The sequence below is a fragment of the Sardina pilchardus genome, chromosome 4 (genome assembly GCF_963854185.1).
Source record: "Sardina pilchardus chromosome 4, fSarPil1.1, whole genome shotgun sequence".
Taxonomy (NCBI): domain Eukaryota; kingdom Metazoa; phylum Chordata; class Actinopteri; order Clupeiformes; family Clupeidae; genus Sardina; species Sardina pilchardus.
Window position 1 is genome coordinate 21,095,138 of NC_084997.1, and position 12,804 is coordinate 21,107,941.

Genomic DNA, 12,804 nt, shown 5'->3' on the forward strand with positions numbered 1-12,804 from the left:
TGGTCATGTCTCTCCATGGTGAAACTTGTCGGGAAGGCATCGTGCTGAGCAATGGGAGTCGTAGTTCGTAAACAGGATATATGACGGCAAACTATCAAGATATATCTTAGTAATTGGACTACATTTACCTCTAGCAACATGGTGTGGGGCGTAACTCGTCGATCAGCTGAAATTTGAGCCCCCTCAAACTCCCTGTTAGATGCGGGTCTCTCAAATCCTTACAGCTGAATGATGACTGAAGGAACGTAAGTAGGCTATTTCAACTTTTTATGGGGGGGCATGAACCTAAACTACAAATACCCGAGTAGTCCTAGAATTCCTCTCTTGTTTTCATATCAGTCGTACTCGTATCATCATGTTTAAACTAAAAAACGTAATCACTGCCAATTACCTGGAGGTAGGCTACCTGTTGAAATAATTATCCTATTCTTAACTAATTCACCGGGTTTACGTGAAATGTCAACAATGTGCGTAGTATTCCCCATAGTTTTCCATTCAGAGTTGATTTTGGATTTGACACTTTTCATCTGTCTAAATCAGGTGTCTCCGAAGACGAGGGGGACCCTACAAGACAGACCCTGCCACAGATCTCACCCGTTGGCGACTCAGTAATGTGGAGGGCAGGCAATGCTGGAAGTACGTGGAAGATGCGGTGTCCGCGGAGCGGGACATGAGCTTTGTGGAGGCGCACTCTCTCGGACTAGACACGGTAGATGCGGACGCAGAATTTTGTTGACATGAACCCATTTTCCAAACTAATGTATCGCCACGTCAGAAGTCTTTTCAATTATAATTTCTACGCTATGCAAACGTTGTGCAGTAGCCTAGGTCAACCCAAATCAGCAAACAACATTCTCTATGCCCATGTGTGTAGGCTATTTCTCAGTATCATTTAACCTTTGCTCATCATGACCTTTAACCCAAGGGTAAGTTCATAGGAGACTCCCCTGCAGCCCAAACTGCTGTGGAGGCTGCTGTGAAAGGCATGGAGTTCTACAGCCACTTGCAGGCAGAGGATGGTCATTGGGCCGGGGACTATGGTGGACCTCTCTTCCTTCTGCCTGGTGAATATGAACTCTTCTCACCTTGCTGTATCATCTCGCATGTATCCACCTCAAGGGATTTTGAGTTTTGCATTGCACTGGATATAACATTTGAAAAGCCATTTGAACTTTTGACTCTCAGCCTGTTACAAACTTGCTGGTGTGCTGTCTTTTTAATCTGTGTGCATTATTATTAAAATGGCCAAAAATAATTTGTCAGGTACACTTCGTATTAAACCTGCATGCATGTTGCTGTTGTTCCTAGGCCTGCTGATCACGTGTCATGTGGCCAGCATCCCCCTCCCTGATGCCTGGAAGAAAGAGATGGTGCGCTACCTGCGCTCAGTGCAGCTTCCTGATGGGGGGTGGGGCCTGTGAGTAGCACCTGCACATCTGACCAGTTGCATGGCAACATATGGCTATTTACATGGCAACATGTGGCTATTTACATGGTAACATCTGGCTTGTTACATGGCAACATTTGGCTAGTTACATGATAACATCTGGCTAGTTACATGGTAACATCTGGCTAGTTGCATGGTAACGTCTGGCTATTTACATGGCAACATTAGGCCAGTTTTATGGCAACATCAGGCCATTAAAAAGAATATAATGTCGACAACACTGCTTTTAGCTCCCATTTAATGTTTAAAAAACAAGCAACGTTTCGACCCTACTGGGTCTTCATCAGGCATTTTTTTTTTTTAACATCAGGCCATCACATTGTCACTGAAATAGCCATGCTGTACTAAATTGTAGATTATGCATATGTCTTCAAAGTAGCCTATACTGTGATATGTAACTCTGGACTGGACAGTACATGGACAAAGGCTGTACATTCTCTGATAGGCATATTGAAGACAAGTCAACTGTGTTTGGGACGGCGCTAAGCTACATTTCTTTGAGGATTCTTGGGGTTGATCCTGATGACCCGGATATGGTTCGAGCTAGAAGCAACCTGCACGACAAAGGTAGGAGCTCGTTACATTCATACAGGGCTGGCTGATGTTGCTTATCAAAAGCTCTGAACAGCTCTCTGTTTATGCTCTGCTGTTAAGGTGGTGCAGTGGGTATCCCTTCCTGGGGTAAATTCTGGTTGGCCATTCTGAATGTGTACAGCTGGGAAGGCATGAACACCCTTCTGCCAGAGATGTGGTAAGCCCGTCCACTGATCAAAAGAATCTCCACCATTCTCACTAATGTGGCTGTTTAAATCTGTGGTTCTCAATGTGTGGGGCGGGCATCACTGGTGGGGAATAGAGACATGTCAGGTGGGGCGAGATGAACAGGATGATTATCTTCTTTTGCGCTTATTTTTTGATAATGCCTTTCTTTTTCGACAAGGAAGATCATAGATTCAAAACAAAATAGCCACACATAAACATCATAAACAGACCGATATATGAACTAGAATCCAGCGGACCGAGACGGTAAATGTAACATGGAACCAAAATGCGGGGAAAAAAGTATTTTAGTATTTTAACATTACATTTTGTCAGGTTGACGGGGTCAGGTGGGCTTGAAAATTCCCCCACCTCCAAAGTGGGGAATGACAGAAAAAGTTTGAGCACCACTGGCTTAAATGTTCTAGAAATAGAATAGAATAGAATATATACTTTTTTGATCCTGTGAGGGAAATTCAGTTCTCTGCATTTAACCCAATTTAACACACAGCACACAGTGAACACACAGTGAGATGAATCACACAACCCAGAGCAGTGAGCTGCCTGCCCAACCAGCGGCGCTCGGGGAGCAGTGAGGGGTTAGGTGCCTTGCTCAAGGGCACTTCAGCCGTGGACTGGTTGGGGATCGAAACCGGCAACCCTCATGTTACAAGCCCGAAGCCTTAACCAGTAGGCCACGGCTGCCCCTGTCACTGAGTTTCACGGAATTCCATCATTCTGCATTCTATTCCCTCAGGCTGTTCCCCGCATGGATGCCGGCGCACCCCTCCACCTTGTGGTGTCACTGTCGACAAGTGTACCTGCCCATGAGCTACTGCTACGCTGTCAGACTCGCTGCGCAGGAGGATCCCTTAATTCTCAGTCTACGACAGGTGCGCACTGACTTTTCTTCCCCAGTAGGGGGCAGCACAGAGCTAACTAGTAGTCCCTCACAACTCACGGCTCTGTGTCTCTCACAGGAGCTGTACGTTCAGGACTACTCCACGATTGACTGGCCAGCCCAGAGGAGCAACGTTGCACCCTGTGATATGTATACTCCTCACAGCACCCTGCTCACCGTAGCATACTGTTAGTATTTCTTCTGTACTTATACAGCAAAAAAAAAAAAATCAGCCTCGAGTCTTTTAATCCCTGTATCTAAATGCACTTAAAATGCTGTGTTCACAGTGGTAATGAATGTGTATGAGGCCCATCACAGCTCCTATATGAGAGAGAAGGCCGTGAAGGAGCTCTATGACCACATTCAGGCGGACGATCGCTTCACCAGGTGCATCAGCATTGGGCCGGTGAGGGAAGCCCTCCTACACACACACACAGGGCTGGGTGCATGAGTCTGAGTCAAAAGACATTCCACTGCAGATTAGCAATAGACTCATGAAACTCAAATAACTCTTTTTTAACTTCCTCATGCAGGGCATGACCCTAGAATCACTGTAAGCTTTTTTTGAGGTTGTGTTTTCAGCGGTTCCTTTTGAATGATGTTGTGCAATAAAAACAGTCTTGACTGTTGTGGTAACATTCATTTTCTTGTCCTGAAATGACAAGTAAACTGTGTACATATCTTTGTTTTGCCTTATGCTGCTGTTTATCTAGATCTCCAAAACTATCAACATGTTGGTACGGTGGTATGTGGAAGGACCAACCTCACCTGCCTTCCAGGAACACGTGTCCAGGATAGCAGACTATCTCTGGTCAGACATATTCATATCCAGGGCTGTTTCTTAAACCCATATAAAACTTTTGAAGACAAATGCATTTTTTAAAAGGATCAGCTAAATGCATAAATGTAAATAGGTAAAATCATGACCTCAATACACATTCCTTTTTGTGCATTTTTCCCCTGTAGGATTGGTCTTGATGGAATGAAGATGCAGGTGAGCTAAAATAATCCAAGTGATAAACTAAGTACTTCTATCATTTTGTATAGGGTTTTGACCTATTGTCATCATCATAATGTAAAACTCACTATGACATTTCTGATGTCTTAGGGGACCAATGGCTCCCAATTGTGGGACACTGCCTTTGCTGTTCAAGCATATCTGGAGGTAATAACATCATAATGCTACTCAACTCAGCTAATCGTTAATTAATACAAAGATTTCAGTAGAGAGTTTCAAGTATATCTTTACAGGTACTGGTATTTCTTGATTAAATGTTTGTAATGAAACAGCTTTTGAAGATCCAACTGCCGTGACTGTGTATTTTAGCCCCACCCTGACATTCCCACTGGCCATTCCCTTATTTATTGGCTCATCACAGGCTGGAGCGCAGGATAGCCCGGCGTTTGTTGAAACCCTCACACATGCCCACAACTTTCTCGAAGTCACACAGGTGCGTAGACAATATGTGCAGTATGCTGAGAAGGTCCAGCCCTTTGTCACCCAAGCGTAGCTGACACACCATGCTGGTGGAACACTGTTGTGCATTCTTCCACGTCTTCCATTTCTCTGCTTGAGCAATAAAGTTGTTGTTGTTATGATGTGAACATGTTGCTATGTTGCTTTCATGAGAAAAAACGGAGGGCGGTGTACTGCAATCTTTGTCTCCATCTTGTTTTCTTAGATAAAAGACAATCCTCCTGATTATGAGAAGTACTATCGTCAAATGAACAAGGTACTACACCTTTCGAAATTATGCAAAAATTTCAAGGAATGTTTAAATGGAGATTCGTTTGTTGAGAGAAAGATGTCAGAGAAGATGTCAAAACAGAAATGACTTTTTCTGTTTGTTTCCTTCTCTCTCTCTCTCTCTCTCTCTCTCTCTCTCTGTGTGTGTGTGTGTGCGTGTGCGTGTGCGCACGTGCGTGCTTGTGCGATGATGCAGGGTGGTTTCCCCTTTAGCACCAGAGATTGCGGCTGGATCGTGGCCGACTGCACTGCCGAGGGCCTGAAGTCAGTGATGCTGCTGCAGGAGCAGTGCCCCTTCATCACCAACAGCGTCCCAAAGGAGAGACTCTTTGATGCTGTTAATGTGGTGAGATATGCAGACGAGGAGACATCCCCGCCCTTCGCCTGTCAATGCTGAGCCGTCGTTATCTCTCCTGAGGCTTCTCAGGGAACTGTAGCCTGGATTCCATTGGTTTCACAATAATGCACCACCTCAGTTGTTATCACTATGAAGTCTTTGCTCACAGCAGAAATATGCCTTACATCTTTCAGATCAGTTTTTCACGAGATTTAATTAATGTTTTCTACGGCTTCTGAGTTTGTGGTGATATGTGTGTTGCAGCTCCTAAACATGAGGAACTCTGATGGGGGGTTTGCCACCTATGAGACCAAACGTGGGGGGAGATTGCTGGAGCTACTGAACCCCTCTGAGGTGTTTGGTAAGACATTTCACAGGATGAAGGATACATATTGGGCCTCTCTCATTCGACTTTTTATCTATCCTCCCTTCCTCCCTCGGTCCTCGTTCCCACTGATCTAGATAAAGAATGATGGGGTGGCAACAATGGGATAGTCTATCCAGTGTTCTTTCTAGATCAGTGGGAACGAGCCGGAGGACCAAGGAAGGAAGGAAGGGAGGATAGATAAAAAAAGAGAGAGAAGAGCCCACTGGTTGGTGTCCTTTCTCCTCCTGAATTAGCTAGATGTCTGTACTACTGTGCCCTTATGTCATGTAAATATTCTGTTCATCTGGCAGGTGATATTATGATTGACTACACGTATGTGGAATGCACATCAGCTGTGATGCAGTCTCTGAGGCACTTCCAGCATGCCTACCCACAGCACAGGCCAGACGAGATCAGGTGAAACATTTAGAAACACAAACACACTCTAAACCGTATTTTAGTCTGTAGTAGAAGCTCTGACTGCCTGCTTGTGACTGTCTAACTCAGGTCTACTCTGGAGGAGGGACTGGAGTACTGCATGAGAGTGCAGAGACCTGATGGATCGTGGGAAGGGTATGATGAACAACATCCAGCACCACATGTGCGACATGTCGAAACTGCTCATGGAAATGGTCATGTCATGCTCAGGTCATGTTCCTCTTCCCCTCTGTCTCTGCCAGGTCGTGGGGGGTCTGTTTCACTTATGGCGTTTGGTTTGGCCTGGAGGCGTTCGCTTGCATGGGTCATACCCTCCTGGAGAAGTAGGTTAATATGTGATGCAAGTTTCGATTCCACAACCAGCCCTTTCAGTTCCTATAATGTGTTGCCTAATGTCTACTAATGTGTCCACTACAATATAAAAGTGTATAAATAAATAAAAATGTGGATGGGTATTGAAGAAGACATTAGTCTCACATCCATATGAGAATGAGGTAACTCCCTCTGTGTGCTGCTGCTGGTGGTGGTGCTGGTGGTGGTGGACAGAGATGTAAAGTCTGGCCTCAGAAAGTAAAAGTCCTACCATGTATTGGTTCTACCTGTGCACTTACTGTAACACAGGTGATTTCACTAATTAGCTTATCTACCAGGCTTAAGAGTTGTGCTAATTAGAATCAGCTGATTGGAACAAAAATATGGCAGGACCTTTAACTTTCTGAAGCCGGATTTTTACATCTCTGGTGCTGGTGGTGGGGAGGATTCACCAGCAGGGCCTCTGGTCACGGTCCACCTCTCTCCCCCCGCCACAGGCCGGCGCGTGCGGAGGTGCAGCGAGCCTGCGACTTCCTGCTGGCCAAGCAGATGGAGGACGGGGGCTGGGGCGAGGACTTTGAGTCATGCGAGCAACGCCGCTACGTCCAGAGCGAGAACTCGCAGATCCACAACACCTGCTGGGCCCTGCTAGGGCTGATGGCTGCCAGGTAACACCAAAACGCCGCGTGTCGGCGACAGCTGACAGCTTGTGGGCGATGATGGATTTTGGAGGAATGCCGTTTCTGGCGTGGTGCCAATTCTTTTTTGAACATATTGCTCTCTTAACATGTCCACTGTCCTGTGTCCTCAGTTACCCAGATGTCAGAGCCATTGAGCGAGGAGTAAAGGTCCTCGTCGACAGGCAGATGCCCAATGGAGACTGGCCACAGGTTGGCTTCTTTTTTCAAGAGCTTGTTGCCATGGTGTCACCATGGTGTTGTGGACTGTTTTGTCTATATATTATTTGTTTCTGTTATCTTTGGAACTGTATTGTTATTATTTAATGGATTTCTGCATTTGTTACGCCCTGAGTCTTTGTGATGTGACAAGGCCCTCTACTACACTACAGGGATGGAAATTAGCACCAGCCACCAGCCAAATGCTGGTAAAATGTTGGCGTGGCTGGTAGATTTCAGACACGAAGTCATATTTTAACATTGAGTGGCTGGTTAATTTGACCAGAAATCTGCTATTGGCTGATACATTTTCACATTTTCACATTTTAATTTCCACCCCTGCTACACTACCTATCATGATGACCCCCATCCTCCCATTGTCCAATGCAGGAGAACATCTCTGGGGTGTTTAACAAGAGCTGCGCTATAAGCTACACCTCCTACAGGAACGTGTTCCCGGTGTGGACCCTGGGCCGCTTCTCACGCCTGTACCCCTCCAGTCCCCTGGCCGGGAAAGTCAAGCTGTGAGGGCTCGGCAGTCACCACCAACACAGCAGGACCACAGAGGGAGAGCCGTGGTGGCGAGCTGCTCCTCGTCAAAACAAACCTTTTGCTGCTACAGAAGGAATAGGGTACCGTTTAAAAAAAAAAAAAAAAGACAAATGTCTTAGACCAGACAGTGATGAGCATTTCTTACTCTTCAAATCCAGACATTATGCTTCTGGACATTTTGTCTTTTAAATGTTTTGAAAAGGTGATTAAATGTAATTTTGTACATTTAGATTTATCTGGTCTTTATTTTGTCCTTGAGCCCATTACGCTTTTGTCCCACGCCTACTCACAAAGCGCTCCTTTACCTTACGCTAGACACATAACTGATGGCCAACAAGTCAGTAGGTTTCTGGGCCACATTGGAACTGTAACTACCCATTGTTGCCTTATCCAAATAATCACACATGGCATCTAGCAACTGGAAGGTTGCCGGCTCGAGCCCAAGTCCTCCTGACCTTGTGGAAGTGTCCTTGAGCAAGACACTTAACCCCAGTGCTCCCGATGAGAAGGTTGGCACCTTGCATGGCATCCTCTGCCATTGTGTGAGTCTGTGTGAATGTGAGACATGGCAATGATTTGGGTGCTCGAAGGAGTCGAAAAAAGCACTATAGAAATGCAGTCCATTTACCATTCACACATGCTTTTGTGGAGAGAAAAGACCATAACTTTAGGCTAGATTTGCATCATTTTTTCATGCATGGTCTAATCGAGTATGCAAGAAACAAGTGTTATATTGACTGCAGAAGTTCAGTAGGCTACTATGAAATCAACAATTTGGTTTATTGAAGGTATGGCATTGCTATTGCTAGTATTTTTTAGCACCATCCTTAGAATATATTTGTTGATACTGTACCATCCCATATCACATTTAAATGAAAATGAGGTATTATATTTTTTGAAATCTCTAAGCAGTCTGCAACAGGGATGTAGTTATGAGTAAGTCGTTGCATTATGCAAAATGATCTGAGATGTTTGGCCCATAATCTGATATAACCATAAGACGTTATACTGTAGCTATAGGTCATAATGCCCCCCCCCCCCCACACACACACACACACACATACACACATACATCATTCACCCCCTGCAGCTCTTACTCTTACCCCCCCCCCCCCCCCCATGCACTTAAATGCCTTTTGCACTTATCCTGTCCCCCTCTACTACCCCCCCCCACCCCCACCCCCTCTATATGCACAACAGGCGAAGGAACTGACAATTTCACTGCATTCTCTACTTTAGTAATGCAAAATGATCTGAGATGTTTGGCCCATAATCTGATATAACCATAAGACATTATACTGATAATGATATGTAGCCTGGAAAACCAGCGCCAACTGGACGGCAAAATGTTTTGCCTGGATTTGGGTCTGGCCTCGGACCACTGTACATTTTGAAAACACTGCCCTGAATCTGGCAGATGGCAACTAAACCAATCACAACGCAGAGATGTGTTTTGAATCAACGCGGGCGGGGCAGAGGGCTCTGGGGCGGGGTTTTGAGGGAGCGTTGGCCTATAGGCACAGACACGGTTTGAAAGACAACGGGTTGTGCTCATCAACAATGTTCCGTTGTATCCATTCATCGGAGCCAGACTAAATTAGACATCCAATCCATTTAGGCTGGTTTATCAGGCTAAATGATATGCATATGACAAATAAACCTCCTTGTATGCTTGTATCCTCAATGAAACAATTACTACAATGGTATTATCACATTATATTGTGTTATGATTGGGTGTTACTGGAAATGTTTTAGAACCAGGGTACCAGAAAAAAAGCACTTATACAATACAGTGCAAATATGCAAAGCCCTTCTCTCACTGAAAAGATATGCACAGTGATGTATGAAATCTGTATGTTAAGCCATTCAAGTGGAATCATACCAGGAAACCACCAACAATACAGAGCTTTGCTTTGTAAACATTAATTATTGCACAATCCACTCTTTGTTAACCCAACACCAGCCAATTGAGCTTTTATGATCCGTGGTAATTTGAAGCAAATCAATCAAACACCTCCACCCCTTGCGCCATATAGTGGGTACGGTTATGAGCTCGGGACGAGTGGAACGTGAGGAGTGGTTGGAGATGGAATGTTGGTCTTGGCTGAGGATGCAAGGTGTAGAAGGTGGGGAGTTCGAGGTGATGATGACGGATGTAGGCGGCAGAGCGTGAAAACACTGGAGTCAGTCATCCCCAGGTGAGCCAATGATAGGAGATGTTGAGCAAGCGCTCCTCAGTCTCATTTTCCACTTCCTCATAGTCATACTCATACATCTTTTTCTCCCCTTTCACTAAAGTGGCAGAAAGAGACCGCAAAGGCACATCCCACAAGTCTCTTAAGCTTAAATAAAGCCCTTGAATAATGAGGTGATTTACAGATGATATGAATCAGTCGCTCGACAAGTGTGTATAACAGGGTTTACAATTGCACAATCATCTGTGCTGAAGGTTACGTTTGTTGATTTATTTCTCAACCTGTAATCTCCTATGCAGGCAATGCATTTGTGATTTGAAAGCCAAGTTGTGAGTCATTCAGCAAGAGGTCATGAGTTGAGCTCCCTTCAAGTTAAGGAGAGATACTGACCACATGTGAAACACTCAGAACAGCACATGACCAGTGGTAATGCATGGGAAAACGACAGTTTATTTGCACAATGTGTTTGGCGAGCATGTTCCATTATATCAATACATGTGAAACACTCAGTACAGTACTGTACATGACCAGAGCAAGGCATGGTCCACTATATTTCAGACGATAGACGTTAACAAGAAAGAGCAAAAATGAACAAACTGGCCACTTCCTCCAATTATATAACAACGTAGACAAAATATCTAATGAAGATATCATTGAAAACTTTCCAGAGAGACCTCCTCCTATGAACACACACATGACTAAAAGGGTGGGCGTGGTGTGGTGTGGTGCCTATAACTGCCATCGTCTCCCACAGGACGCACACAACTCACACTCGGCGTCTTGTAAGTATCCACCTTGAACAGGCTTCGCACATTTTAGCAGAGTCGTTTTACTCAGAATCTTTTGACATAGTACCTTGATAAGAAAATGATTGTGCAGCAATAACATGATTTGCATTTTCGGAAACTTAGTCAAATATGTACTTCCTCTAGACTAGGGAATACGTTTTTAGTATATCAAAAATTGTTGGGATATTGTTAAATTCTTGGGATATATTCAGGTGTTATTGAATGTGTGACTGAGCAGTGGTGTCAAAAGCAGTAGAACAAAGCTCTCATTTCGCATGAGTCTCATGTGTGTGTGCCTCTGCATTGGTCCACGTTTACACTGCTGTCTTGTAGGGTCTCTGATTAGCTCCACCTGCCAGACGTGTCCAACGGGTTTGATGTTGCCACTTATCGGCCTTCAGTGTACTAATCCTGCATGTTAATCTTTGCAGATCTGCGCGCAAGCATGTTTGGCCAGGGCAAGAACCCTAGTGGTTGTGGTCCTCCTCAATATGTAAGTGGCTGTCAAGGAGGCCATGGGGGTCCATGCACTGGGGCTTGCCAGGGGCACGGAGGACATGGACATGGGCATGGGCATGGGCATGGGCACGGGCACGGGCATGGTCATGGAGGACATGGGCATGGTCATGGGCATGGTCACGGGCACGGGCATGGAAACGAATGTGATCACGGGCACGGACATGGACACGGACACGGGCATGGACATGGACATGGACATGGACATGGGCACGGGCACGGGCACGGACACGGACACGGACACGGGCACGGGCACGGGCACGGACACGGGCATGGGGTACGCCTTTTTTCTGATATTAATAGATAGATCGTAAATGTGTCTGAATGTGACTGAGCATAATCAAATGTGTTAAGAGTATGAATCCAAACTTTGGTCTCAATTATTGGATGCATAGCATCGACCCTCAGCTGTTGAACAGGTACAGGTATGTGTCCAAGTTCTTCTGTCTGAGGTTCAGACCCACACTGTGATTTGTGTCCCTGCAGTCTGGCAGCTCCAGCTCCTCCAGTGACTCAGACTGTGAAGGTAAGGGACGTAGACGCAGACCTAGACGCTGCAAGGGGTGCAAGCATGGCAAGAAGAAGTATGGCAAGAAGAGGCATGGGAAAGGAAAGGTAAGATGTTTAAGTTCAATTATGTTACACATTTAATGCATTCTGGGGGTAGTGTACACACATACTGTACATACACACATTCACACACTTGGAGCAATGAGCTCACCAGGAGCACACACACACACACACACACACACACACACACACACACCAGGAGCACACACACCAGGAGCACACACTAGGAGCACACATACACACTCAGTGCAGTGGGCAGTAGTGGGCAGCACTTGCTTAGAATCCCTAATAGCTGTCATTGTTATTGTAAAGTAATAAGAGAAGGCATGTCACCTTTAAGCCTATAACACTGATCCATTCCCAACATAACAATCTAGCTGTAACGTTGACTGAGATTAGACTCATTCTAACCATTACTGTAAAATGTTATTCTTTCATTCTGAACGCATGTCTAAATTCAGATGCTAACTTCAGCTGCCCCTATTGCTACATAAGTCTATCCTCTGATGCTGAATGCTGATGTGTTTTTTTCACCGTCTTCCTTCTTAGCACTCTGGCGGCAGCTCCTGCAGTGATGGCAGCTCTGATTCAGATTAGAGCGCCACCTTGAGGACAGCGTCAGCAATAACCCACTCCAGCCACAGCTCCTTCCTCTGCACATTTGGAACATATCGTTAAATGAAGAATAAAGCATTTATATGGTTACATGTAACCAGAAAAAAATGTCTCTGCACTATGCTCAACTCGTGTCTGGAATTGGTCAGTCAATTTGGATAGGTGTAAATGGCCGCTTTTTAGAGGTTTTTTTTTTCTGTCTGATGGTGATAATTAAAAATGCATCCAATAAATTGCTGAGTTTTTATATCTGATGTTTCTGATATTATGTGTCAGTTTGTTGACCGTGGGTTCTTACAATATAATACAATACAATGAAATACAATACAATTACAATACAATTCAATACAAAGCCTAATAATGT

The 12,804-nt window shown here is 45.0% G+C and overlaps 2 protein-coding genes across 2 annotated transcripts; both read left to right on the forward strand.

Annotated features, from left to right (window-relative positions):
• Positions 1-129: 129 nt before the first annotated feature.
• Positions 130-7,974, forward strand: lss (lanosterol synthase (2,3-oxidosqualene-lanosterol cyclase)). Its single transcript, XM_062534549.1, has 22 exons — positions 130-245; positions 541-709; positions 926-1,064; positions 1,309-1,417; positions 1,893-2,014; positions 2,102-2,198; positions 2,964-3,099; positions 3,187-3,295; positions 3,395-3,513; positions 3,821-3,918; positions 4,074-4,101; positions 4,216-4,272; positions 4,487-4,558; positions 4,790-4,840; positions 5,051-5,200; positions 5,456-5,552; positions 5,870-5,975; positions 6,066-6,131; positions 6,239-6,319; positions 6,806-6,976; positions 7,120-7,198; positions 7,595-7,974. The coding sequence occupies exons 1-22, from the start codon at positions 229-231 to the stop codon at positions 7,730-7,732; spliced, it is 2,211 nt and encodes a 736-aa protein (XP_062390533.1). The 5' UTR covers positions 130-228; the 3' UTR covers positions 7,733-7,974.
• A 2,729-nt stretch (positions 7,975-10,703) lies between these two features.
• On the forward strand, positions 10,704-12,694 carry LOC134078566 (putative per-hexamer repeat protein 5). The gene is made up of 4 exons (XM_062534585.1): positions 10,704-10,733; positions 11,171-11,532; positions 11,742-11,870; positions 12,375-12,694. Exons 2-4 carry the CDS (start codon positions 11,255-11,257, stop codon positions 12,433-12,435), a joined length of 468 nt encoding a protein of 155 aa, XP_062390569.1. The 5' UTR covers positions 10,704-10,733; positions 11,171-11,254; the 3' UTR covers positions 12,436-12,694.
• The last annotated feature ends 110 nt before the right edge of the window (positions 12,695-12,804 follow it).